The sequence below is a fragment of the Mesitornis unicolor genome, unplaced genomic scaffold, assembly GCF_000695765.1.
Source record: "Mesitornis unicolor isolate BGI_N332 unplaced genomic scaffold, ASM69576v1 scaffold18434, whole genome shotgun sequence".
Lineage (NCBI taxonomy): Eukaryota > Metazoa > Chordata > Aves > Mesitornithiformes > Mesitornithidae > Mesitornis > Mesitornis unicolor.
This window is the reverse complement of record NW_010178279.1, coordinates 16,691-43,539: the sequence shown is the minus strand read 5'-3', so window position 1 is coordinate 43,539 and position 26,849 is coordinate 16,691. Positions and strand designations below refer to the sequence as shown.

The 26,849-nt window shown below is 36.7% G+C and overlaps 1 protein-coding gene across 1 annotated transcript in view; it reads right to left on the bottom strand.

Moving 5' to 3' along the window:
- The window catches only part of TPP2 (tripeptidyl peptidase II), a gene marked incomplete at its 5' end in the record, with an annotated part of 47,917 nt that overhangs the window by 10,688 nt on the left and 10,380 nt on the right, over positions 1 to 26,849 (bottom strand). The window contains 15 exons of the mRNA XM_010182406.1: positions 791 to 887; positions 978 to 1,129; positions 9,934 to 10,012; positions 10,219 to 10,463; positions 12,318 to 12,455; positions 12,729 to 12,825; positions 15,301 to 15,401; positions 16,995 to 17,111; positions 18,160 to 18,314; positions 19,040 to 19,146; positions 20,071 to 20,147; positions 21,504 to 21,661; positions 23,595 to 23,763; positions 25,268 to 25,383; positions 25,510 to 25,658. Of these exons, the coding sequence (XP_010180708.1) occupies positions 791 to 887; positions 978 to 1,129; positions 9,934 to 10,012; positions 10,219 to 10,463; positions 12,318 to 12,455; positions 12,729 to 12,825; positions 15,301 to 15,401; positions 16,995 to 17,111; positions 18,160 to 18,314; positions 19,040 to 19,146; positions 20,071 to 20,147; positions 21,504 to 21,661; positions 23,595 to 23,763; positions 25,268 to 25,383; positions 25,510 to 25,658 (1,957 nt within the window). The remainder of the gene's footprint in view (positions 1 to 790; positions 888 to 977; positions 1,130 to 9,933; positions 10,013 to 10,218; positions 10,464 to 12,317; positions 12,456 to 12,728; positions 12,826 to 15,300; positions 15,402 to 16,994; positions 17,112 to 18,159; positions 18,315 to 19,039; positions 19,147 to 20,070; positions 20,148 to 21,503; positions 21,662 to 23,594; positions 23,764 to 25,267; positions 25,384 to 25,509; positions 25,659 to 26,849) is intronic.

The window sequence follows — 26,849 nt, the reverse complement described above, 5'->3', positions numbered from 1 at the left end:
TCAGTATGTTACTTACTCCACTTTCTCAAATTTTTTATTCAAAAAAACTGATTAAGAACTCTGCATTATCGAGATCTCACACACACGTAGTCCATTTCACTGAAAATAAACTGTAAAATATGAGGTGGGTATTTGTAAAATACAGAGTTTACAGCAAGAAAAACACCTTCCAGTACACATTAATCCTCTTAAATAATGGTAGCAGTTATTAATTTCAGAAATAAATATAAAATCAGAATCAAATAAACAGAAAAAGATTCAAGTTACTGATATACACAAAGTTGTTTATCTTCAACATAAACAAACAGACATTTGTAAACTCTTCTGTTTACATATTTACAGACGATGGATGGCAGATTTAGCAGTGTCAGTTTAAGGGCCTCCAGTCCTCAGTCGTCTGATCAGTCCTGCTAGAAGAAATTACCAATCCACTGGAGGAGCAGAATGGGATGTGTGCTTGTCCCAGTAACCACCATTTAGAATAATACTGTTGTAGCCTAAACCAGTAAAGAAACTTGCAGTGTGTTTAACTTAACAAGGAGTAAATGATAAGCAAAGACACTATAGGTAGGCATACTTTCATTCTGCTGTGGCATTAAGTAAATCACAGTCAGTTAGGAAGGCAGTTGTCAATCCAAATAGGAATTTCTGCTTTAGAGTACTGAAGACAGTTTATGGCAGTCATTTCAAGACCAAACATGTATGAAGACAAATTCAGTTGCTTATACTACACGGATGTATTGAAACAAGGATGTATTAAGACAAAACAAGTTTAAAAGTGTTAAATAACCTTTTCAGAATCCAGCTGATGCAGTCTTGCTACATACAATGGAAGATGATTGGGAAATGCTTCTTTCAACTCGTTATACATGTCAGTGGTATCCAGCCTAGAAGAGAGAAGGACATAGCATGAAAGCATAGATTCTGGATATTTATACAGATGCTTGAAGCTTGTGTAGTCATAACAGCAGACATACTTGGTCATCCATTGTATTTTTAGATCTCTTAAAGCTTCAGCAAATTCTTCTTTTACATCTTTTTCTTTTTCCTGTTCTCTTTCTTTCTCTTTGCTGCCATTTTTACTCTTAGATGGCGATGGTATCAGATGATAGTGAACGGTAAGGACATCCTGGAGGTGGGAAAAAGAGACACATACTGAGAGGGATACAGTACACTTTTTCTGATGCTATATAAAAGCTAAATCATAGCAAGTAACTACTCTGAGTTGCAACTATGCATACACTGAATAAGGACTCTGAGAGTAAAGGTATTAGTCATTAAGAATTCACGAACTGCTTTAAATTTTCATTTTAAGTAATGCAAGTATGTAATTATTAAAATAGCACGCTGGGTGTAGGACAAGAAAGCCTAAAATTTAGCAAGTTTGACATTCTTGTATTCATATAATTTTACAAAATATTAGTTAGGGAATCAGAAGGGTGGGGATTTTTTTGTTTATAAGAAAGCAAATAAGTTGGTTAAAAGACAAAGGAAATAAATCAGTTACAGATCCTATCCTATAAATCTGGCAATAAACAAATTAATAAAGATGACTGAATTCTAAAAAGCAATACAACATTAGCATAAATATGAATCATGCCACAGGACACCCAAGTTTATTCCTCCTGAGACAATATTCCTTCCATGTGCCTACTGAATTAGCTGATGCATCCAGTTGACTATTTTCCAGTTTGCCGCTACAGACTTTGCAGTTTCACCTGTATCTGTGCTCAAATTAAGTAGACACAACTGCAAGGTGTTTTTAAACTCTATATGCTAGCATAGAAATATCACTGTAAGTTTGAGTTTGTGCTACACTAGTTAACCATTACTATGAGAAAGTCAGCTACAGCTATTTAAAAGGAAAATCCTAACCGATCTCAGACCATGCTCTGAAGTCTAATTCCTGTGATGATTTACATATAAACTTGCAAATAAGCCAGTGTCAGATTTAAGTCATTGCTTCTAAAACATTACAATTGCTGAGGGAGACTGTTTTGTTGCTTTTGGTTTTAATGTTGCAGTTTTTCAAAAAGCCTCTCCTCAAACAGTGAGGGTACATGTCCACTTATTTCACAGAGAAGATCACTGAAGTTTAAATCCTCTCGATACCATTACTCTGTTGCAACACTGTGCAAACTACTGTGTTGCAGGCTCAACTGCTATGGCAATTTAATTATTCATATCAATTATTCCAAAATATATTTGTGGGAATGTTTCCCACAAACCAAGTCAGGGTTGCATAATGAAATGAAATCTTGTGCACAAGATGGAGTTATTTCAGGTTACTTAAATAGTGACTAAAAAGGTGACGGTTACAAACTGCTATGTGCACAACCTCACAATAATGGACTCCCAACACTACACTTCTGAAAATATTCAAGAACTTATTGATGCAGAACAATTTTATTTGAACTGATAGTTCAAATAACAGACCAGCAGCTTGCTATGGTTTACTGAAAACAATACTGCTAAGAAAAACTGATATCAATATTCCCTTAAAACATTTTTTTCCAGGTACTTAGTATGTTATGACAGATGAACCACAAAATTGACATTTACATATTTTTGTTTAAACCTAGTTTAGATCACTAATCTACATTAAAGTGTAGCTTTCACAGGAACTATCTTGCACAAGTGCATTTCAAGTACAAATTGCATGACCAGGCAGTAAACCTAAATAAGACTTCAGCAAGCCCTAAGCCAGAGCATGACAAAAAAGGTCATGGAGGCAAGCACAGGCAATGGAGGATACAGAAGACAGGAACATGGTAGGTGGCTGGCTAAGGTAATTAGAAAGCAACAATGTAGTTCATTAAAGCAAACCTGACATTTTAAGATGCCTAAGAAGTTAGTTCAGTACAAAACTCTGCATCGGTAGCTTACAGTGTTTTTTAAAAGACATCCTCTACTGAGACTAACACTTCTCTAAGAAAGAAACCCATCTTCCTAGAAATGTTATTCTAGTATTTCAGGATTTCCTTCTTGAAAGTAACCTTCAACCACTCTTAGCAACATATGTTTGGAGCTATGTATCTACATGGCCTCTGCATTCTCAAGCCCAGTCTGTACGAGAAGGCTGCACTATTCTGGCCTAAGTTTCAAACCAAGCGTAACTAGATTAACAAAATTCCACTTTTGGGGCAGGTGGGGTGGTGGATGAACACTTTCATTTAAGAGACTAATTCTACACAGCCAACCCATCAACAGTAAAATGGCATCTCACCATTCTCTCAGTGAGGTACTTCTGGTCTCTTTCTGCAAGCATTACAAGGTATGACCAGTGAAACCATGAACTTCAGACCTAGGCACCATCTTTTTTCAAAAGAGCTTACAGAAAAAGAGGTGTACTCTTCTCTACAGTCAAACTTATTTCATGGGATAAATTAGGTTCAGCTGCTTAGCACATTTAACTAAACTACCACAAAACCATAAGATGGTTGGCTGGATGGGTTCTTTCTTTTCTCTATTTTATCTGTAAACAAGAACATTACTTACAAAACTTGCCAACTCCCAAGATAGAAGAAGACACTGCCACTGCCATCACAGAAACATTCATCATTAGATATTAAGGAGAAGAAAGGCAACTCTTCGTAACTCAGTGCTTTAATCTGTTTTCTTATTCAAATGTCACTAACTGTTCCATGGCACTGTAGTGTACTGGATTTGACTTTATATATACTTTAAAAAAATAGAGAGCTACAAACAGAGAAAAGCAGAGAGCAAGCACATTATTTAAAAAAAAAAATAATTTAACTGAGCTTTCAAATTAATGAGAAAGCTGCCCTTTGTTTATCCTCTAAAAAAATTAAGCAATGCTGAAAACTTAGGCAGCATCCAGGATGCGCACTTTGGTCCATGTACCCTGTGCAGTCTTATAAGCCTCAGTGAATTTGCTTTTAAATAGAACTATAAAATGCATACATAAACAAGCATAATGTTCTCAAAACAATCACCTCTTAAAAAAGCTTAATAAACAGTTAATTTTGTTTAAAGATTTAAATTCAGATTTTTGTCTAATGATTCAACATCTGGTATTTTACATGGAAAAGACTTATGAACTATTTCTATTTGTACTTTAAAGCACTCACAGCAAAACTAACCACAAGAAAAAGCTCTTTCAAGGAGCACATCATTTTCCATTTAATAAATACCATGCACATCTGCATACGTGCACAGTTGAATGGGCATACAGAATTCTTATCTACTTCAAGACGCATAAAATTTGTGCAACGTTGCTTATTTTTACAGCGACACTCTTATTTAATTGAAAATGAATGAAGTTTCTTGAAGTCATCAGCCAGGCTTACACCAAATTAAATCAGACGTGTACTTCATCCTATTTTTGAAGGCCTTCTTGTTAAATAGGGGTAGAGTATTAATGTGGAAAGGAAGTCATCCAACACGTTTCACTTTGCAATGGTATTTATTAGTCTTTCACTAGTACTTATCAATATGCGCATAGTGCATTTCTTGCTTCAAATGAAAGGAAAGGATGGCAGAATAGCAAGAAAGACGAAGAAACTTTATATCCCTTAGGTATTTACTTATTGCTGTTCAAAAGCTGTGTTATGTAAAACAACAACAAAAAATGCTTCTAACAGACCAGAAAAAGTCAATTATCTTGTTTTCATTCTGTTCACAACAAAACTTGGGAACTGCATTACAAAAGTTCGGTTGTGAAAGAAGAAAGGTACATAAACCCAATTTGGTTTCCACACAGTTATTTAGCATGTACTTCCCCATCAGAGACCGAGAACATTTCAAATGGTGCATCAACTTCCCAAGCCACGACAGTAGGGCACCCTTTACTTCAGTGGGGATCAGTTCAAGGGAAAAACATCACTGAATTTTGAACTTCACACATATCAAAGTTTCAGTAGTCAGAAAAGTTTTTGGTTTTGGTGAGGTTTTTTTGGCTTGGTGGGGTTTTCTGTGGTTGTTGTTCGGTTTTTGGGTTTGGTTTTTTTTTTTAAAGTCCAGACACATTGAAGACAGGGAGACATTCAGTAAAAACTCATGGCCAAGGGCTGTTTTCGGTTTGGTTTTGGGTTTTTTCAAGATAAAATAAAGTTCTCAAGAATAGCTTTTAACGTAGAAAATTATGGATTAGGCATATAATTCTGCTGTGTATGTCTCGTAAAACAAAGACGCCATCTTATTCTGTGGAAAGAACATACTGACATTTTTGTCCAGTTATAAAAGTATTAACTATCTTTGGAAAATTATGCTACTATTTCCTAGCATAACCTCAAACTGTTTCCATGGAAAACAGAGAAGCTGTTGAAGTATGGGCTGGATGAGCAGTCAGGCAGATTGAAACCTACTGAACAGCCAGGCTGAGAGGGCACTGATCAGCGGCACACAGCTGGAGGCCAGTAACTAGCGGTGCACCTCAGGGGTCAATACTGGATTGAATCCTGTTCAACACCCTCATTAATGAACTGGATGATGGGGCAGAGTGTACTCTCAGCAAGTTTGCAGATGACACCAAAATGGGAAGAGTGGCTGATAGAGCAGAGGGTTGCACTGCCATCCAGAGGGACCTTAACAGACTGCAGAAATGGGCTGTCAGGAACTGCAAGTTCAATGAGAACTGCAAAGTCTTGCACCTGGAGTACACGCTGGGGGCCACCCAGCTGGAAAGCAGCCTGGTAGGAAAGGACCTGAGGATTTGGTTAGACACCAGATTGAACATAAGCTGGCAATGTGCCCTTGTGGCAAAGAGGGCTAATGGTATCCTGGCTGCATTAAGCACACTACCAGCAGGTCAAGAGAACCTTCCCTATTCAGCACTGGTGAGGCCGCATCTAGAGTACTGTGTCCAGTTCTGAGCTCCTCAGTACAAGAGAGACATGGATGTACTGGAGAGAGTCCAATGGAGCATCTCTCCTATGAGGAAAGGTTGAGAAAGCTGGGACTGTTCAGCCTAGAGAAGGCATTTGGGGATTAATCTCATCAATCTATGTAAATATCCATGGACAGGGTGTAGAGAGAAATACAGACTCTTCTCAGTGGTGCACAGTGACAGGAGAAGAAACAATGGCCACAAACAGAAACACAGGAGGTTCCCTCTGAACATCAGGAAACATTTTTTTCACTGTGGGATGACTGAACACTGGGCCCAGATGCCCAGAGAGGTTGTGTAGTCTCCACTCTTCGGGATATTCAGAAGTTATCTGGGCATGGTAATGGGAAACTAGCTCTAGGAGGCCCTGTTTGAGCAGGGAGGTTATACTAAATGACCTCCAGAGGTCCCTTCCAACCTCAGCCATTCTGTGATTTGGTGAAAATACAAATACTTTCAAACATTCAAAAATATGAAATAAACATGGAACTTCTAATCCTGCAAGAGGCCCTCGACTTATCTGTGAAAAATATGAAAAAATCTACACATACCTTTTTTCCTGACTGGGTCACAAAAGAAATATATAAACATGTTTTCCATGCTGGAAAACATATTAATCACATGTAGACTTATGACAGGGCAGGGTAAATATTCCAAACTTGTGAACTAGGAAGCCCTCATAGTTGCATTCTCAAAAATATATATTCACTAATGGAGTTTTTATGGATCAGTGCTCTGAAATACAGTGTTTTATTTATTTGCTGTAGGTACACTGATGCCTTCTGTGAATAATAAGTGAAAGTACCAATAAGAACAGTTTTTATTTTGGCTTGCGTCGGTGTATTACTTGGACCTGAACTTAAATCTCTGTTCTAAAACCAAAAGAAATAAACAGAACATGCAAACTCTTGGATCAGTTTAATATGTTTTGTTAGGCAAGTTAAATTGATTAGTTTAATTCCCTTGTTAGAGATATACTTAGTGAAGATTTGACGCTATTCATCAGGAAATCACGCATTCACATAGGATTTTAAATCATCTTTCTAAAAGTGATCTGCATAATTTTCAGATGCAGTATGAAAATAAAATCACAGCAACACATGTTAAATTCCTTCTTGTAAAGCCTAATCACATTCCCTCACAGTTATTACACCAAGACCAGAATAAGTCCGCAGGCTGTTACCAGCTCACTGTTAATAAAGTAACAGATTACAGCAATAAACAGTTATTCAGGATTCTTATGCCTTATTTTTAACATGAATCCTGACTAATTTGCATGTCACTCCAGAACACAATACCTTGAAAATAAAAGAACAGAAATAGCCTTACAACTTAAGAACAAAACAAGGAAGAAAACCCAGCAGCCTTATAAAGGTAGCCTATTTTTTTTTTTAAATAAAGACTTTTTCAGTCTCTGACGGCTGGCAGAATACTGTAATATGTAATGGAAAAGTATGAGAAAGCACATAGTATTAAAAATGCTATGTTAAGAGTCACTCACTCCCTACCTGAAATACCTTATATACATGTGCCTATGTTTTCTGTATATTCTTCTGCCTGCTACATCACTGTATAGACTCTAGGCTATAGGGAGTTACAAGCAATTTGAAATCTCTCAATCATGAATTGAGAGACTTCTCAATCAAGTTTGTCCCTCCTAAGAAAAAACTGCTACAGCATGGTTTTTTATGACTGTAATGAAGACAGCTCTCAATTCAGTAGATTGGATATACCGTTAAAAATTCAATGCTACATCAAAGTGTTAGGTTGGCATTCAGTTCTCAATTTGCAGACCAAATAGGCAGAAACACTTGCCACAAAAAAAATCTTGACCACAAACACTGAAGATCCCTGAGTATTTCATAAAAAGGAAAATCACAGACTACTAATCACCACATGCATTTTTACAGCACTCATTGCAGAGGTATCCAGATGCTCATGTGCCTTTCAGCTTTGTATTACAGCAGTGTTTTGTTATTCTACCAGTCGAGATACTTAAGGTGCTGAAGTAAATAACTTGGGACTAAGGAGGCAGATGAGGGACACAAATTAAAAGCCAATACTGGTAGACAAATTCTTTAAGTCATATGCAAAAAGACTTAAGTATATCTTTTTCAAAAACTAACATTCAGTACCTTTTTAAATTTTCCTTGTCGCTTTGCTGCAGACTGCCCCTGGGAGTTAGAATAACATACTGTAAGAAAACATGCACACACCACACAGGATGGAGACACCTTCTCTGTACAATTATGGTTATACTTTCAACCTACAGATTTGTAAACTTTTAGAGAGTCACATCTATGATCAAACATGCTCTTAAAGCATGCTCTTTCAGGTTTTTAAAATCAATAAAACAATGCATTATTGTGTAGACAGTCCATTATTCCTGTAAGACAAGCAAGTGTTGTTAACCACTTAGCTTAAATTAATAAATTACAGAAATCCAGCCTCAAAACTATAGACTTTAGATTTTGACTGTTAAGTGGCATTGTTCTATTTCATAATAAATATACTGAAATCAGATATATTTTCTCTCACATTGCATCCACTTGCTGATCCAGAGACAACTTTGCTGCCTAGTCCTCCATTTTTGTCTCCTGGTACATACTGGGGTTCACTAAAAGCAGCAGAAAGTATCTGATGCTATTTGATACCATTCTTTTTCCAGTGAAATACGACCCTAACGGTAATGCCTTAGATTATGACATGAGACATGTCTCAGCTAGAATTTCTCTCCTTGTAAACTCTTAAGTATTCTTCACCACATTAAATTTGACAGGCAGTACCTACCTACCTCCCTCCTACCTCCCAACCCAGAACACACTGTGTCTAACCACTTAGTATGGTTTTAATGTAAGATAGACAAGAATTACAACCAGTAGTTCAAGGAAGTGCAGAATTCAAGTTAAGGAAACTATACTACACTACTGTAATGGATTTACCATGGATTACATAAAAGCACACTTGCAATCTTGCAGGAATCACAAAGAAATATAAAACTAAGTATTTTAGAGTTCTTAGTTACTGGATTTTTCCTCAGTGATACATAAATTCTCCTGACACACATTATCTAATCTGCAGTTACGTGCAGTCTACCTGAAAAGTACTACCTACAACCAAATCAGATTGAATGAACTAAACTTTTCTGCTCAATAAGAACTAAAGGTTATGTGCCCACCTACTCACAGAAACTTACTTTCTATGAAAACATCTCTAGTTTTAGACGTTGTTTAGCTACATGTAGTGATATATGGACTACCTCTAAATACTAACCAACACCAGGATTGATTTAAATTTATTCTTAGTTTTGCCATCTATTTAAAAATACCTAAGGGAATCTTCTAAATACCTTAACACCAGGTACACACAAAAGTGATCTGGTTACTATCACCACTGTTGCACTAGAGATTCATACAGTAAGAAACCAGTCTTTACAGGATGCTGCATTATGAGCAAAAAAACCCCCTAGAACTCTTTTATAACATCACATAGAGATTTTACATCATTCTGTTGGAGCACACAGTCATATTAGTGGTTGACAACATCAGTAAGCAGCAGGTAAGAATATCTGCTTATGCATTTGTGTCAGCAAAACTGCTACTACTTTGTAACAGTAACATGTAGGAGTTAAGAAAGCACATATTTTTGCTGAAAACTGTATGCATGCAAGGAATAATACAGCTGTTTATTAGAGAACCAACATGCACAGAACACAATATATATGCACATAATTTTCATTCAAAAAATTACGCTAAACTAAGCAGTTACACAAAATCACTTTAAAAGGCTCCACACCAACAAAAAGCAGTTGCTTCTAGAAATACAAGGATTCAGAGAGAAATAATTAGAATTTGAAATTTAGAAAATGCAATTAAACTTGAAATTATAAGATGAAAATAAAAATAGAACTACTTAGAAGTTACTCTAACTTTATAATGAAACAACTGCTTCTAAAATGTGTTCTGTTACTAAATCTAGTGCTCTTTAAAGTAGTAAACCCATGAAATACCACACTTCCTGGCATGCCATTTACTTGCTTCAAAGAGTTTCAGAAAAAGAAGCCATCATCCATTTCAAATACTCACAGCTTTCTTTCCAAGTTCTGTTTTGGACAGTGTAAGAGCTCCTGCAAGATAACATCCTGGTCCTGCTCCTTTAGGTATTCTATTCAAATAAAGAAAGTTGAGTGTTAAAAACTGGTTTGTTAATGTTCCATGGGGACTACAATAAAGAACCCAAACAGTGAAAGAGCAACACAAAAGGGATTACCAAGCCTGAACAGGTAGATACTATCAAAGTATCATTTTAGTTAGATGCAGAGGTAGCTGGTTAGATGTAGATGGATAAAAAACAGGACTTCAGTAACTTACTTGTCATCAGGCAGAGATGTAACAAAGAACGGCTGACTGTGTTTTGGTGGTAATGTCAAACTGTTGGATTTCTTCTTCCCTAAGAGAGCAAGGCTATGGTTTTCATAAATATCTAAGCTCAAGGTACTAGACAACCTGTGAGAAACAATAAATGGAAGGTCTTTGATGCGATCCAGCTCATTGTTCTGTTCGTGACGAATTTGTAACCGAATAGTGTAATCTCCTTTTTCCAGTTTCACAGAATACTGAAAGAAAGAAGTTCTCATAAATGTCAAGATTAAATACTACACCATCCACAAAGAAAGCCAGAAAAAAGACTGTCATGTTCTTCTTGATCCATATAGACTAGCCATTTAAAGTATGCTACATCACTTAGTTTTGGAAACCCCTGAAAACAGAGTGCTTTTGAGACTTGATAGCAGTCAAAACACATTTTGGATTGACTGCAAAAAAAATAATTAAGTCTTCAGATCACAGAATAAGCTGGCATCAGTTGGTCCTATTCTAACCCTATATTAACTGCTCAAATAATAATCAGAACTCTTGCTAACTTTCAGTTCAAAACTCTAACATGTTTCCCTTGATACACTTTCAGTTTACTATGTATCTCTGGGTGCTCTGTGGTTCAGATCACAGGGTATCTTCTACTGTCTTAAACATCATACCAGCTTTCACACTGAGGGACCCAGTATTTCTGTGAGATTTAAGGCTGCAGTTTAAAGAGCTGGCAGAATTTTTGCCCTGAGCTTTTTATATATTGTTAGGAATATGCAGATAGCATCTCCATTTATTAAAAAAAAACAACAAACAAACAACCACCAACCAAAAACCCCCCAGAACACCCCCCAAAAAACAAAACCCAGACTGCCAAATTCTTAGTTTTGAAAACATTCTTTCATTTCTATCAACCTAAAAAGGAACCATGTGGATATTTTGAGCAGTAGCACGCTATGTTTCCTTTCTGCTGCTGTTATAATACAAAAGGCAGCCCTAATTAGAAAGGGACAATAATTCAAAACTACCCCAACTCCCAAAATCTCCCTCTCCCACCTCAGGGAGTCATGCTTCCTGCCTCAGGGAGTCATGCTTCCTGTTAGTATTTCTCATAATTCATAATTTTGAATTGCTTTAGAATTGCTGTATGATGCACAAACCAGAGTTTTACAGTGTGGTGCTCCACTGGGTGTAAATAACAAGACTTCTTTGGTGATTTTTAGAATTTATAGCACCTTAAAAATCTAGGTTAAAGAATAGAAGTTTAAATAATGCTATCTCTGAAATTCATTTATAAGATTCAAAAGAAATGCTTTAAAGTTGATCTTTTGTCCAGAGCGATCAATCTATCAAATCAAACATTACATTGATGAAGTTCAACTGTGATTTTGCATTGGCAAAAAATAGTTTCAAAACCAAAAACTATGGAAAAATGTTTCTCTTATGCATTTTTTTCCTCCTTTTTTATTTCCCCTCACTCTCCCCACATTATCCAGGCACACAGTCTGTTCCAGCAGAAAGAGATTCCCACAGAAGGTTCAACATCTACAAGTCTTGTTCAAAAAAAACTCCCTTTGAAGGACAGCAACAGGAAGTAAACCAAGCTATAGCATTATATAGAGCAAAACTGTCTGAAGACATCAACAGCACAGAAGACAGCCTGCATGGATACAGAAGACTCTGATCTATCAGAAAAAATAATGGATCCTTTCCATCTTAAATAGAAAAATTCAAGGTAAAATGTAAAAAACCCAAACAAAACCAACAAGAACTGAATTCACTTCTTGAGAAGCACCAGACAAAACTACAAGAAATCACAAGTTAACAGCTTTTTGTAGAAATGAAATACAATGTAATTCATTCTCTTTCCTTGGGAGAGAGAAAAAAAAAATCATAATGTTCTATTTCACGGAAACAAACCTGTCATTACTTTTTTCACACAAATAATATATCACCACTGAACCTGTCTTCTTGTGATGATATAAGAACATTATACCTATGCATCAGGAAATGTTAGGAGCTAACAGCAGGCGTGGGAGGTGGAAAAGAATGAAAATTTCCATACTGTACAGAAAATAAGGTAAAATAAATACATTCCTCCATACCTGGTGTGGATAGGCATCTCCTGAACCCATCTGTCTTTTGTTCTGGTCAAAAATAATCCATAGTTGACTATCAAATTCAGATTCATATAACAATTCACAAAGAAGTGGACAGCTTGGAGTTACTTCTCCACTCTTAGGCTATTAAAAAAAAGGTCAAAAGATTTAATCTGCTATTGAATAAAACAAGTACAATCCTTACACACATATTCAAAAGGATACCTGAACTAAAGCCCATTTCAAGCAATAGTAGCTCCTAAAAAGAACCAAATCAGAATTCTGACTGTATAGAGTCTAGAGGGTGAATTTAGACCTCATTTCTGACAGAAAGCTAGTTGAAGTTAAAAGGTTTTAGAAAATATGCTGTATTTATTCATAACGGTAAAAAACCTCACAATCATCCATAACCCTTACCTGATGGAAGTTATAGGTCAAAATCATCTCATACAGTTGACGATTATTTGGTAAAATATCTCTGGAGCCCAAAGGTTTTATTTTTGCACTCACTGGTCTGCAGTTAAACAACAAAAAGCAACAGAAAGTACTCTCTTAAGAAAGAAGTATCTTTTATCAAAATTTGTCTTGCTTAAGCAGAAACATATTCTGAAGTATAACTAAATTCAGCACATGCAATAAAACCTCTTAAAATACTGTAACTATCCAGGCACCACAAATTCCTCAGTTAAAACTAGTATCGGTTCAAAATCAAGGTTTAGTGACATTACAGACACTTCCAAAGAAAGACGCCAACAGAACGTAGCAAGCACATCTAATGATCAAAATTAAAGACCATTAAAAAAAAAAAAGTTACTTTGCATACCATACTGCAATCAAGCACTTTTATTCACAGATTGAAAGATTAATGGCACTTTAATTAAAGGACAGAATAGTTTATAACTGTTATAGAAGGTTATATCAGAACAAACTCTGTAAGAGGCCTTACAGAAATCAGAGCAGTAACACAGAAGAATGTTAAAATATTCTACCTATATAGTGTATGTTAACTCAGAGGCAGTTAGGACAAGCTGTTGTTCAGAGCAGCACCTATAAGCATCAAAGAATATAGGCTAAATAAAATTAATATAGGAAAATCAGAGCTTTGGAAATAAGGAACAGCAGAATGAGAATGGTCTAGCATAAGCTAAGTTTACATTTCATCCATACATTCTGACAACCTTTAATTACATGATCAAAATATTGCTATAAGATTCTGTCAGCTCTTTCATTGCCAAGAGCACATACTAGTCACCCAGTAAAATTTCAGCACTGGGTCAGATCACAGGTCCACTTAACCCAGGTTTCCTAGTCTGGCAGACACCAGATAAGACTGCTGACAGAAGGCTTCAGAACAGAGTAATACCACACATGATATGTCTCCCTAATACTCACCCTGCCTCCAAGCATTTGAAACTCAAGAGACTGAAAGAGAAGCCATTCAGCACTTTTTATCCTCTGTCTCATTACTTCATTCAAGAGACACTATTCATGCCTTAATTTAAATACATAAATATTTCTCATTAGTTTACTTAACAGCAGTTCCATTACTGTCAGATGAATGCCTCAAATACTACAAAGAGATAAGAGCATCTCCATTTTACAAGCCAAGAATGAGGCAAAGATATATCAAATAGTGTATTTCTGAATCTAACATTAGGTGGCATGCTCATCAAATAACAAACTCCTAGCAACCTCAATTCCAGTTACAAGTACCCAAAAGCCTCATAGCCCAGGGTCTCCACTGAGGGGGGCCAAATAATAGAAAACTTCAAATTACTGACCACTGTGAAATCGTGTGGCCCAAGTTTTAGAAGTACTGCTTAAACTCTAGGACATTTCTTTCTCCTCCGGAAGTGATCAATTTCAGTAATTGCTGCACTGGTTAAGAATTTTCCGACAAAGCTTCTCCTCCAAATCAGCACATGTCAAACTGACATGAGACAAACAGCTTTCCACACAAAATTCTGCATTACATCCTACAAAAACACCTCCAATCAAGCGAGAGAGAGAAGACAGTCTTCCCAGGCCAAAACTGGGCAGGATCTGAAGCAGCAGCTTAAAAAAAAACAACTCAAACAAATAAAACAAAAACCAGTACAACCAAGTAACTCCACAATTTATTTCTTTAGATACAAAAGTGACTTTCAGTTCTAAGTATCTCCTTTGGAAGCAATGGTATATTTTTATAGGGTTTTTTTTAAAATTAGCTTAAAGTAAATAATTTTTATGGAAAAAGTCACCATAATTCACAAATTTTGTCAAAGTTTGTTATGGTTTAAGGGTTACCAGCCTGAAAGGGAAGGACAAGTGGTGTCTGTAGGACCCTGGAGGGTCAGAGATCAGTACTGTTCCCACCCCTTTCCAGCCACAGCCTATAAAAAACGAGGTTTTTGCGGGCTTTTCCTGGCTTTCCTGGGCTGCTTCCTGTCGCATCTCGGGACGGCTGGGCCTAGCTCCACGTGCTCGGCAGCATCCACCACCCTCCGCTCCCGCCCCCCCGGCGTCCCCGGGTGACGAGTCACAGCAGTCGCAGCGGCCACGAGGCACTGCTTGGACACTTCCACTCAGGACTACTGGGATCGGGTTTTGTATATAAATATCCTTTGTCCCGTATTAATTCCTTTTTCCTTTCCCCTGTTGTTTTCATTAAACTTGTTACAGTCTTAACTTCCAACCTTGTGCGGAGCAAATTTTTTTTTTTTAATTAATATTATTCTCTCTCTATTCCCTTCTCTTAATCCTCCCCCTGGGAGGGGTAGGGGCAATAGAGAGAAAATCCTGCTCTCTCTCTCTCTGACCCTTAAATGGAGACAAAGTTAAAAGGAACCAGAAAGAGAATGCTGCAAGACTTTAATTGATGCTTCCAAACCTACTTAAAATTTGACAAGAATATTGTTGTTATCCTAAATTTCACTGTTAACTTGTTACTGTTTTAACTACGTGCAAATAGATTTCCCATTTTCCCAATACAGTTCCCCAGAAACTCTACCTGAGAGTTTGAACCCAGCTTTTCAGATTGATGCATGGAGCAATATCTTCATACTTCAACAGGGATTGAACATCAAATCGTACGATGCCTTCTGAAGCATGCTAAAGAAAGAGGAAATAACAATTATGCTTCGATACACTTGTAACATCAGATGTGGACCAACGGATATGTCCCTTCAAAATAAAACACAAGCTGTATTTATCTATACAATAAGAAATAATATTGTGTGAGTTTGAAAGTGTCACAAGTTTATCACATTACAAAAGCAGATATACTAGGGCTTGCAAAACTTTAGCAACTGGAGCTACAGCCTTATTTGTATTTCCACCCCCCTTTAATCATTTAAGTACTCTGTACAGAACTGTACAAATCACACTTTGGGCAGGGCTGGGTTTTGTTTGTGCATTCATGACAATTTCCTTAGACTATGTAATTAAATAAATGCAAGTATTACTGATCTAGAATCTTTAAAAGTATTGTATGGTGCTTCTGCCTAGGAATATTATTACAGAATAGTTTTAACCTTGCAAAAAATAAGCCATACAACATACAGGGGCTAGTGATGGGCAAACTAATTTGAAAGCTTTTTTCCTAGCAATATCCACATGACAAAGCCACCAGTATATCAGTACTATTAAAATTTATTTTATGAAATTTACAGGTTCTCAAGAAGGAAGGACAAAACTATGTATTCTCTCATTTTTAACTCTGTTATTCAGTTGATGTAATCCTGCTGAGACAGGGGGAGCTGGTGTGCACATCACCACCGCCAGTTCTTTCTTTTCCTGCTCTACTGTTTCAAGATTTGGGTACCCTCAGCACAATGCATCCACTCTTTTTTCCCCAGTTTATTCAGCTCTTGGAGCCTGAATACATGCAAATTCACCTGTGGAATGGCTAGAATTTGCTTTGGCCTTTAGCTGAAAAAAAAGGGACGAGCCAGGATAAATTAGCATGGTGCTACTTCATGTAGGGATTTGCCATCTCAGGCAAAGTCAAGCCAAATCAGGCTGCACAGGACAGCAAAGATCACAGGAGCAAGACGAAGTGCTGTAAGCATTATGATACTAATGTTTTTAGCAACTTTTACAATCCTCTATCATCACAGAGCCTTAGCAATCACAATGCTGCTCACCCACTGTGCCTAAACTCCCCTAAATGATGAATCTCAAGCCAAGTGGCACATCTTGATAAAACACTGGACAGAACATAAACATTAATGATATTTTATTCTGAAAATGGTATTCAGAGTATTGTCTTTTAGCAATGGTAGTCTAGATATTCAAGTTCAAGAACTGTGGTCCCAGCAAAGTATATTCACACAAACACTTGCTATGTTAAGTATAGTTACAATTCCAGCCTTTTAGTATGTCCCTTTTATTGGTGTTGAGATTGGGTTTTTTATTTGGTGGGGTTTTTTTCCTTTTCTGTATTTTCCCTTCTATTTTTTCCCCTACTGATTCATAACAAAAAGGCACAGAAAAAAATCATAAATAATGGTAATGGGCAAAATGCCTAGTGGGACTGAACTCCTATTTCTCTATTTTTAAGAGAAAACATGAACATCTCATCTATATAAAGATATTTTAGTCTTTTTAAATACAGGCAAGAATGAAAAAAAAAAAAAGCTTTTTTTATTCTGAGATACCACAGGACTTCAGAATAATTTAAAATAAACAATAAAGAAAACTTACCATGTTTAGCTGAGGAGTAGCACAAAGTACACCATGGAAAGAAATTGTGTAATTAATGCTAACATCGCTAAGGCTTGCCCACCACCGAGCAACACAAAATTCAATGGTTTTTCCAGCCTGGGTAACAAAAGCACAAAGTTAGACTCAAGCTCTCAACTTTCCCATCTATTAACCCCAGCTTCCTTCATTCCAAGTCTAAGAAGAAAATCGGAGTATAGCTCAAAAAAGACCCTGTTTCGCCCACTTTACTCCAATTGTATAGGTTTGTACAGTACCAAGTAAAACATTTTACTTGGTCCAGAAACCACAAGATAGCTCCAACAAAATATGATGACGAGGCACATTGCTGGATACAGTGCCAGGGGTATACCCTATCAAGAAAGATACAGCTTTTAAATGTTATGTCTTCCTTTCCTATCCTTCAAACTAGGCAGACAGGTTTGTTCATAGATGAGTTTAATATGTGTGCCCTAGAAAATGTGTATAAGAAAAAGAGATCCTACTGTCTGCCTAAATAAGATCACATGAAACCTGGGAGGTTGGTGGGCTTTTATTGTTTGGTTTGGGGTTTTTTTTGTTTTTCTTGTTTTTTTGACTACCATGATAAAATTCACAATGTGTCAGTGGGACAAACATTACCTGACATTTTCACAGAGGGTAAAGGACTGAATAGCACAGAAATCATAACCACTCTAGGGCTTCAGGGCTATAATTTAAAGAAGGCAGGGGACAAACTTGAGAAGTGGACGCTATCATCCACCTCCCTAACCTGTTAGCTCACTCCCTGGTTGTTTTGGGCTCATGAGCTAGCATTGTTCAAGCTAAGCCTGCTGTATCTAAGCAGCATGAATGTAAAGTCAGTCAGTTATCACCTGGCTTCAACAGCAAGGTGATGTCCCAGATTACCACATTAAGCACCAAAAGGCAAAATATGCTGAACTACATCTATCCAAGAAGCCATAGCCCCTATTTGAAAGGTTTGTATAAACAAGTACCAACAAATTGAAGAGACTGACATGTATTATAAAGATATTAGAAAATAATTAAGAAACACTAGCAAGCTATTAGTGATCTTTTCAAAACTGAAAACCAGATGCATTCACTACTGTAACACATGTACGATTTCTTGGGTTTACGGTTTTTCTTTGGGGAAAAAAACACTCACTAAGACAGGAAATGCTTCAGTCACTGATCCTTTTTCTGGTAAGGATAAAAATTTGTAGAACTCATGACTTCTATATGCTTTTTGTTTCACTAGCTGAACAGCATGAAGCACGAATTTGGCAGTCACATCAGCTGAACACGAACATACTGTCACTTCTAGATTAAAGAAAAAAAATAAGTTTAGTTTCAAGAGCCAAAAGGAAGCAAAGATTCTCCAGAAAAACACTAGTTTCACAAGTAACTCGTATTTTAAGAAGTTACGCAGTACCTCAAGTGGCTCTGTACGTGAATAATCATTATATATCAGTTACTTACAAAGACCCTTTCAGATTAAGGAAAACTAGCTAAGTTGACAGAACAGTTAAGAGAATTCTGCAGAATTCCAAATTAAGTCTTATCACTCTAAATGAAAGATTCTGGAAGTGATTATTATTTAATAATCTCACACAGGAGATGAGGGGAAAAAAACCCTCCTTTTTTCCTTCATGCAGTTACGTGCCTATTACGAAAATCACATTTTCCTCTGTTAAGACATCTTTCCACATGACATCCATATACTTTAAAAACTAGGCATTCCTTAGACAGTAACACTTTTCCATAAACATGGGGTATTCTTCCAGTTGTGGACAATCACTTCAGATTTTATTTGCTGCTTTCTAGAAGACTAAGAATTCTACTACAGGATTCTACTATACCAGAAACCATGAGATAACTCAAAAATCACTACCCCAGGAGCTTAAAATCAAGTAAGTATTTTACATATTCATAGATCAAATCCTTCAATTCTTATTCAGGCAGATCTCAAAATGACTTCAAAGCAACTTTGTCAAGTCTGACAGATGATGATGTTTTTATTTAATTAATGTGGTCATTTTCCTTACCAGCCCACGTAGCTCCCTGTGGAACATCAATGAAGTGCCTTCGGATTTGACCAGGTTTAAAATGAACATCTGTATATATCAGGTCATAGCTTGATGATTCATCTACTCTGTATGTCAAAAAGAAAACACAAACAGTAATTAAACAAGGTGCGAAGTCCTCCTCCTCCTTTTTAAAAGTATTTTTAAATGCAAAATTACTCTCAAAAGAAGTGTACAATGAGGACATTTAGTCCTCAGCACCAATTATTTAAATCCATACTAGTACAGAATCTGACAGCACAATGTATCAAAAAGATTTAAAACATCAGCTCTACCACATTATGTAGACAACATCTTCACCTCCCTGAAGTTACTGCACTTAAACACAAGTATTAAAGAATCTAAGTTTTCAGTGAATCTGCTTTTCCTGGTTGAGTGACTTTCCACTAAAGCAAGCTAAGGTATGCAAGAAGTAATACTTCTATGAATGAGATAAACTACATTTTTTTCCCTCTGGGCAGACTGTCCACAGAATAGACTTAATAAAATACCCTCCTTCCTTGTCAAGATCACTGAAGTCATATGTTTAAACCAATTATGGGCACAATACTAACTCTGTAAATTCATTGTATTAAGGTCACGACATAAGGTTATCCTAATGTTCACCTGCCAAATAATTTCTCCTCATTTTATGCACTCTAGTCCACCAGTTAGAAGTGAAAAAACAAACCCCAGCTGACCTACACCTATGAGTATAATGATTAATACTTTGGTCAACAAGTCAAAAGTCACCTGTACACTGACAGACCAGGAAGCTGCTGTCGCTGTGTCTGAGCCCACCACACTGCCTCCTGCCGTCAGGACCAAAACTATGAAAAAGCCACAGTTGCGTAAGTCTACTGCGAGAATCTTTTCAGATCTCTGCTCTCTTATCAATGCTAGTGGTAAGCTGAAGAACTCCCAGAGAGAGAAAATGGTGAAATAAATGACAAAAAGTAAAGAAGGCACAGAAAATTACTTAAAAAATGCAAATAAAGCTTGGGTTTACTGACCTTGTTGGTATAACAACTGTTATTGGAACTCTGAACAGAGGGCCTGCATTAGGCATTGCTGTATCATAGCCACACACCTAACAAAATAAAATACATTCTCTTAAGAACTTTGGTAAAGATGAAATTATAGAAGACAATATTATACTTAAACTATAGTTGCAGAGTATTTTGAATCTGTAGTTACCACTGAGAAAAAGAGATCTTTATCTGGCCACTGCTATGCCTTAGAAATAGTAAAACAGCAACATTCACCAATAAAAAACCATAAATTAGCTTTCACCCTTATTCTCATTTCAGCCCTTCCCCAGAAGTTTTGAAGCTTTCAACCAACATTTGATAGTCCCTATATCAAAAGCCCAACATAGTTGCAACTCAGAACTTGTCCCAAACAGCCTTATTATTTAATTTCAGCTATTTTTGTTGCATTAAAAAAATATTTTAATCCTTCTTTGAGAAGACAGTTTGATTTACCATACCTTTCATGGCCACGCTTTAAACACTATCTCTGAAAATCTATTCCATCATTACTTCAAAAAAAAAATCTTCCCAATGGTACCACAGAAGACCTGCAACTCTAAGCATCATAAGCGAGCAAGTTCTAAAAAGCAAGCTGATATCACCTTCATTATGATTGATTACAGTGCAATGGAAGCATTTCAATGTTAATATAAGGTTTGGGATGAGGATGGAGAGGGCTGAAAAACATTTTCTGTTGGTGGGTTTCTTTTGCAGGAGTGAAAGAGGATGGTTGGGAGAGAAAAGGAGAAATTGAATGGCTTTTGTATTATATTTGTCCAATTTGTCCAAATTTGAATGTAGCTGCTCAAAGTCAGCAAAATGCTTCTGCTATACGCAGCCATTACCACACATTTCTCCTTCACCTTCCCAAATGGGATGGGATAGAGATGAGCAAACAAGAAAACAGGTTGCATCACTGTACCAAATCAGCTCCTCAAGATAAAGCAAAACCTTGGGTCCAGGTAAGACTGCAAGGCCATACCTCAGAAGCTGGGTCAGTCCTTCAGCCACCAAAGAATGATAAATATTTAAGACCTCATAAAAATACAAATCTCTACTCTCAATAATAATACAGTGCTGAGCCAGATAGTCAAATGTAAAAATATATCCAGAGGGGAAAAAACCCCAACCCTTAATGTAGTTTTATTTATTTGGTTAATATTTTTATATGCTTTTATTTTTTAAACACAGATACTCAAAGTCCCATTGGTCTGTGCTATACAACATTGTACACCATAACTATTGCTGAACCCTGGATTCAGTCTGTAGAGTGAAATGGAGTGTGACAGTATTTTCTGATCTGTACAGCACACAGCTTTTCTTTACCTTAAAAATTGTTTCTATAAAAAGTTGAGAGAGACCACATGAAAAGGAAAGGGCACACAATCTTGCTTAGAACACTAATATTTCAATACCTCTGTATAATGCAGTCCTTCTCTCAGGCCACGTGGATCCACACGAATATTTATGTGTCGACACTGGTTCATAAGCTCTAAATGACTAGGACACTGGACCCACGATGCATTTGAAGTTAAAGCTAAATGAAGCTGGAGAGATATTCTTTCAGTGTTCTCTGTCAAGAAACAAATTTTTAAAAAAAGTTCATTAACACAAATATGTGCTCATATTCTACTATAACACAGTGTTTGCCATTAAGATATACACACCCATAAAGTGTAATAAGAATCAATTCCTTAGGGCCCCTAGATGTCAGATTCTCCACAGTTCTGTATTATTTCTTTTAACTTGAGAGAAATGGAATAGCAGCATACAGTAAAATACGGGTTGTACACAACTTTGAAATTTTCCCTCTTGAAACACTGAAATCTGACAAAGTCACAAGTAGGCTGGTAAGCAACACCAGTCTGGAGCAACATAGTGTGGAAGCAGGTAAAAATTTTCCTGTATAGATACAAAGTCTTGCCTAATGCATAGAAATATAGTAAAAAGCAATTGCATTGATTCTGAGGGTTATGCTAATTACTAAATTACATTATAGAGGAACCTAAGCAAGAGATAAAGTCTACTGAAAATCACTATGATAATTTAGTCTGACTTTGCAAACAGTCAACTTAACTGATTCCACAAATTAGCTTCCATGTCAAAAAATCTATGGGTTAAAGAACAGCTTCCAGAAAAGTATTCAACCCTAGGTGAACTGTGTTCGTGATTAAACCAGCTTTCTCGTGCTCTGAAGATTAATGACACTTTAAAAAAAAAAACAACTTTCCACATTTTCTAGTCCAAATTAACCTTAGCCTAATTTTCAAGCATCTCATTACATCTTTGTTAAGTAGAGAAAAGAACGCTCTATGATCAGATGTAATTCCCTCACCGGTACCTGAGAAGCAATAAAAGCTCAAGGAGAACTTCAACAGACAGACTGAGCAGATCAGTCTCCTTAACCTCTTACTAAAGTTTCTCAAACTCAGTCTTGTTGAGGACATGAGATACAGCACAGAAATAACATCTGGACAAGTACTGGGCAAAAGAACACCAGGCTACAAGCCAGTCATCCATCACAAATGCTGAACTACGTTTTCGATTGTTTGCTTTCTGCAGAAGAGTCTATCACACAGTTATTTTATTTCTCAGTGTCATACGGTAAATTTAAAAAGCACCAACTGCAAAGCAACATGTCAAACAACTAAGTTACTCCAAGTCAGTAACCTGTCCTGACTCATACTCCTTCCCCTAAATAAATTCACCCCTTTGACATATGCCAGCCTTCTTGGGGATCACTAGTTTCAGGAAAGGACTTAATCTCAGTAACAAGCTCTCACTTTTTTTCAAAACAAAGCAATTCAGTCTCTCAGTGAGTTCCAATTTGTATTTAATAAGGCAGGGCAAAACAGTTTACGGAGAAAAGATGTCCAACTTTATTTTGATTTGCACAGATTACTTTCACTCTGTTAATTATGTAACTAAAACCTGTATCAATTCCTGTATCGCCTTTAGCTTTATTTATGCTTATCCATTATTAGCTCCTGAATATAAGTCTAGTCTGTTAAACTAAGATTTTTCTCAGATTGTAGAAACTTAGATAAAGTCGAAATCTAGAATTCATAGTCTTTAAATAACTGAGAAACTAATTTCTGGGTAAGGTCTTTCACATTTAGAACAGTAATCATTCTTTGTAAAGAGCTACTTACAGTGAAAACCCTGAATTTCTAAAATGTCATAAAACATTAGGATATTTTAACAGTTTTCCATTTTTCCTAGCCCCACAACTTCACTTTAAAGTTCCTCAAGACAAAGAGAGATCCTTTTTTTCAGTGAGATGAAGCATGAAGCAACAGACTCCCCTCCAAAACATGGAAATGTTGCAGTTATAAGACTGACGTTAGAATGGAAAAGTTGTTTGGCTGCATGACATCATTTAACAAGAAATTTAGAGTTGCACTTACTCCTTCTACAGTACAGAATTCCTATCACTCCTCATTATCACAGCTTTTGTGTTTTAAGTTTACACTCTATTCTCCCTGCACACAAAAGCTCTTTCCTACCTGTATTCTCAGGAAAGACAGGTTCTATGCCAACCCCATGATCAGAAGGTGCAGCTATCTGGGCAGGATCTCTGAGGTAGATTCCACGGTTGGTGCCAACAGTGACTGTAAAGCCTATGTTACTTGTGAACGATGAATTCTGAATGAGGTAGTCATAGGCTTTATCAACCTGTTAGAAAGAACACATACTACATCAACTTAATAGTAATTTATGCATATTATCTTCAGTATGAAGTGTTCAGCAAGCACAGCAACAAAGTGTACTAATTCACTGACTGCACCTTACATGATATTTAGTATAGAAAACGAGGCAATACTTTCAGTCTGCAACAGCCACACAGAGCACAAAGTCAAGAATATATATAAAAAAGACAAATCTCCTTTGCTATCAAAGATGCTGAAGTTTCAAATCTCCTTTGCATCAAAAGATGCTGAAGTTTTCAGAGATTACTTCAAAGATAAACACAGCCTCAAGGGCCCAGACCTACTATACTGATTTAGGTGCCTTTCTCATATGTGGAGCAACATTAGCTCAACATTTAAACTCTTTATATCAGAATCTGAGCAGTTCAAAACAGACAAGCAACATGGGATACCCATGTAATTTTCATATATTGATATGAAATAAAAGAGTCATAAAATCCAGCCTTGGAATTAAGTGAATGAGCTGTCAGTAAACTCAGATGACAAGCTCACCTTTTTGTTTTAAAAAGCCACTCTTCTATCTTACTTTCTAGTCTGACTCCACAAATACTACAATCTCTTCTCTCAGATCACAGTTTTAGCCACATGTCTTCACACATGCTTTAATCAGACTACTAAATTGTAAGATATAACTGATGCATTTCATTTCTCCATGGCAGTGTTTTTTATTTGATATAGCTACCACCATTTTTGCCTTCTGTACCAAACTAAGTGTTACAGATGTGCTTACTGGACATTACCCACCAGGATCTAGCATCTACAGAACTTGAGTTTAGGGCTAAGCATTTAATATCTAGCATCCTTAAGCATGAGAGCAAAATCTCTGTACCTCTATTTGGCTATGATGGGAGCTACTGCGGGCAAAAAACAGCAGCAGCTCTTTAGGAACATAAGCCTATGCACAGGGAGACTGACTATGCCTTCATCATGCAAAGGATCACATGACAGATTTCCATGCTACTTAGAAGTCCACAGGATACAATCAACTCAAAATTTTCAGTGCAGGCTCAGACCAAATCAATTGCAAAACTGCAGCTGTACTGTTCTGTGAACCAGCGTGGGTATCTCTGTATTTTCACTGTCTGGAATTTACAGTTCCAGCTTTTGTCTGCACAGAACAAGTTCAGCCAAGTTCTCTGACAATAACACAAAAACATTTTTGAACATTAGGACAGAATTTAGGCATCCAAATCCATATGTGGGTGATAAAAACCCACATCCCACTTTTATGTCCACATACCTTTTTGACCAGTCTAAGAATGTGCCTAGTTAACACATTTATTCTATAGTAACTGCATGCTAAAGCTGAAAGAACTGTCTCATTCCTCCTCCCCTCCCACTAAATTTCCTTCTTGTTCCTCAATCAGATCTGAGAATCAAGAAACATCTAGAAAGCTGCTCTTTTTTTTGTGGGTTAGCTCTCCATTAGCATTTATTTATATTATCTTGTTTTTTTTGATAGCAAGTACCTGAATAATACCATGTCCTTGTGCAAATACTTCTATGTTTTCAGCTTTCACTGCAGTATTTTCTAAAGCTCTTCTGACAGAATGAACAGTGTAATGAGTATCATTAGCTTTGAGTCCTGAAATTAAAAATTAGGGTATTATTAGATACAACAAAAATTGAAAGTTACTGTAATCTTTTTTTAAGAGGAAGTATCTGATCTCTTTTAGAGTATGCATCTGTATTTAACATTGTAGCACACTACCTGACAATACTAATGCAATGCCTCCACATGCATTGGGAGAAGACATGGATGTGCCATTCATGAGTTGCGTTCCTCGCAGAGTCCAGTTCGGAACAGAAGCAATTGCACCTCCTGGGGCACTGATACTTACTCCAAGGGCTCCATCAGTGCTAGTGTTAAAACAGAATGGTTAAAAAATGAACATTTTTTTCTGCATACTTTATCTTGAAGTTCTGTGCACCAAGATAGTTTTAGCTTTATGGAACATTTCCAAGCATATTACTTCACTAAACTCATTAACCCATTAAACTCAAGAAAAAGATTGCCACCAAGTAGTAATCTAAAATGTCACATTAACTATAAAACAGGCATAGATGATGAATAAAGTTTTCTAAACTTTCACTTCTTCGGTACTCTACACCACGCTTCAGCTTAGTCAGCAGAATATATTCTGGGATTCGAGTAAGAAAATGCACAAAAACAAACCTGTTGAACACTTCAATACATAAATTAGTGCTCTACATAGCCTATTTAACAGTTTCTATTTTTCAAGAAAAATAGTAAAAGGAAGAGGAAGACTAGAAAAGGTCCAAAATCCAGATCTCTTTATTTTGCATGTTGCCACTTTACTACCTGGTCAAATGTTGAATTACAATACAGAACTTGAGACAAGGAGAGCAAGAGAAGACCAAAAAAAGGCATGTCAAGAGGTTGATCAGGATCAACGGGGCCCAAGCCACCTTTCTTTCTTAACCAAGCATATTTAAGAATGGAGTGAGTACCTATGGCATAGCTAAAGCAGCATTTAGTTTTCAACACTATGAGCCAGGTATACTCCACTTTCCTTCCTATGGACAGACAAAAATTGCACCACTTGAATAAGGACAGCACTGTGCCTGAGCTATTAAGTTCTGTGAAGAGGCAGGGTAATTTAGGATATTTATATGCCAGTCCAACAGCTTCCTAAGTCTAAAATCTGTCTCAAATCAGAGAGTATTCTCAGTATGACACTGCAATATAATGTTTGGACAGATTTTAAGACAGCTTTATACAAAAAACAGGCTCTGTATCATGACACTTGTGGCCAAGCACTGCACAGCATATCTGCCTGAAAGCCTCAAGTCCGTCATCAGATGGGCTGATCTCATACCCCAAGCCTGCTCTGTCAAAGCTTTAGGAACTCTCCAGCCACCTGCATGTTGCACCCTACACAAGGGGAAGCCTTCTTTGGCCACACTTGGGCCTTTCAGCTGACATATGTTCACTCTATTTTACAATGTAAAGTGACAACATACACAAAGTGTAGCTTATATATATGTGTGTGTGTGTGTATAAATATTAATTAAAAAAATAAAATCTTT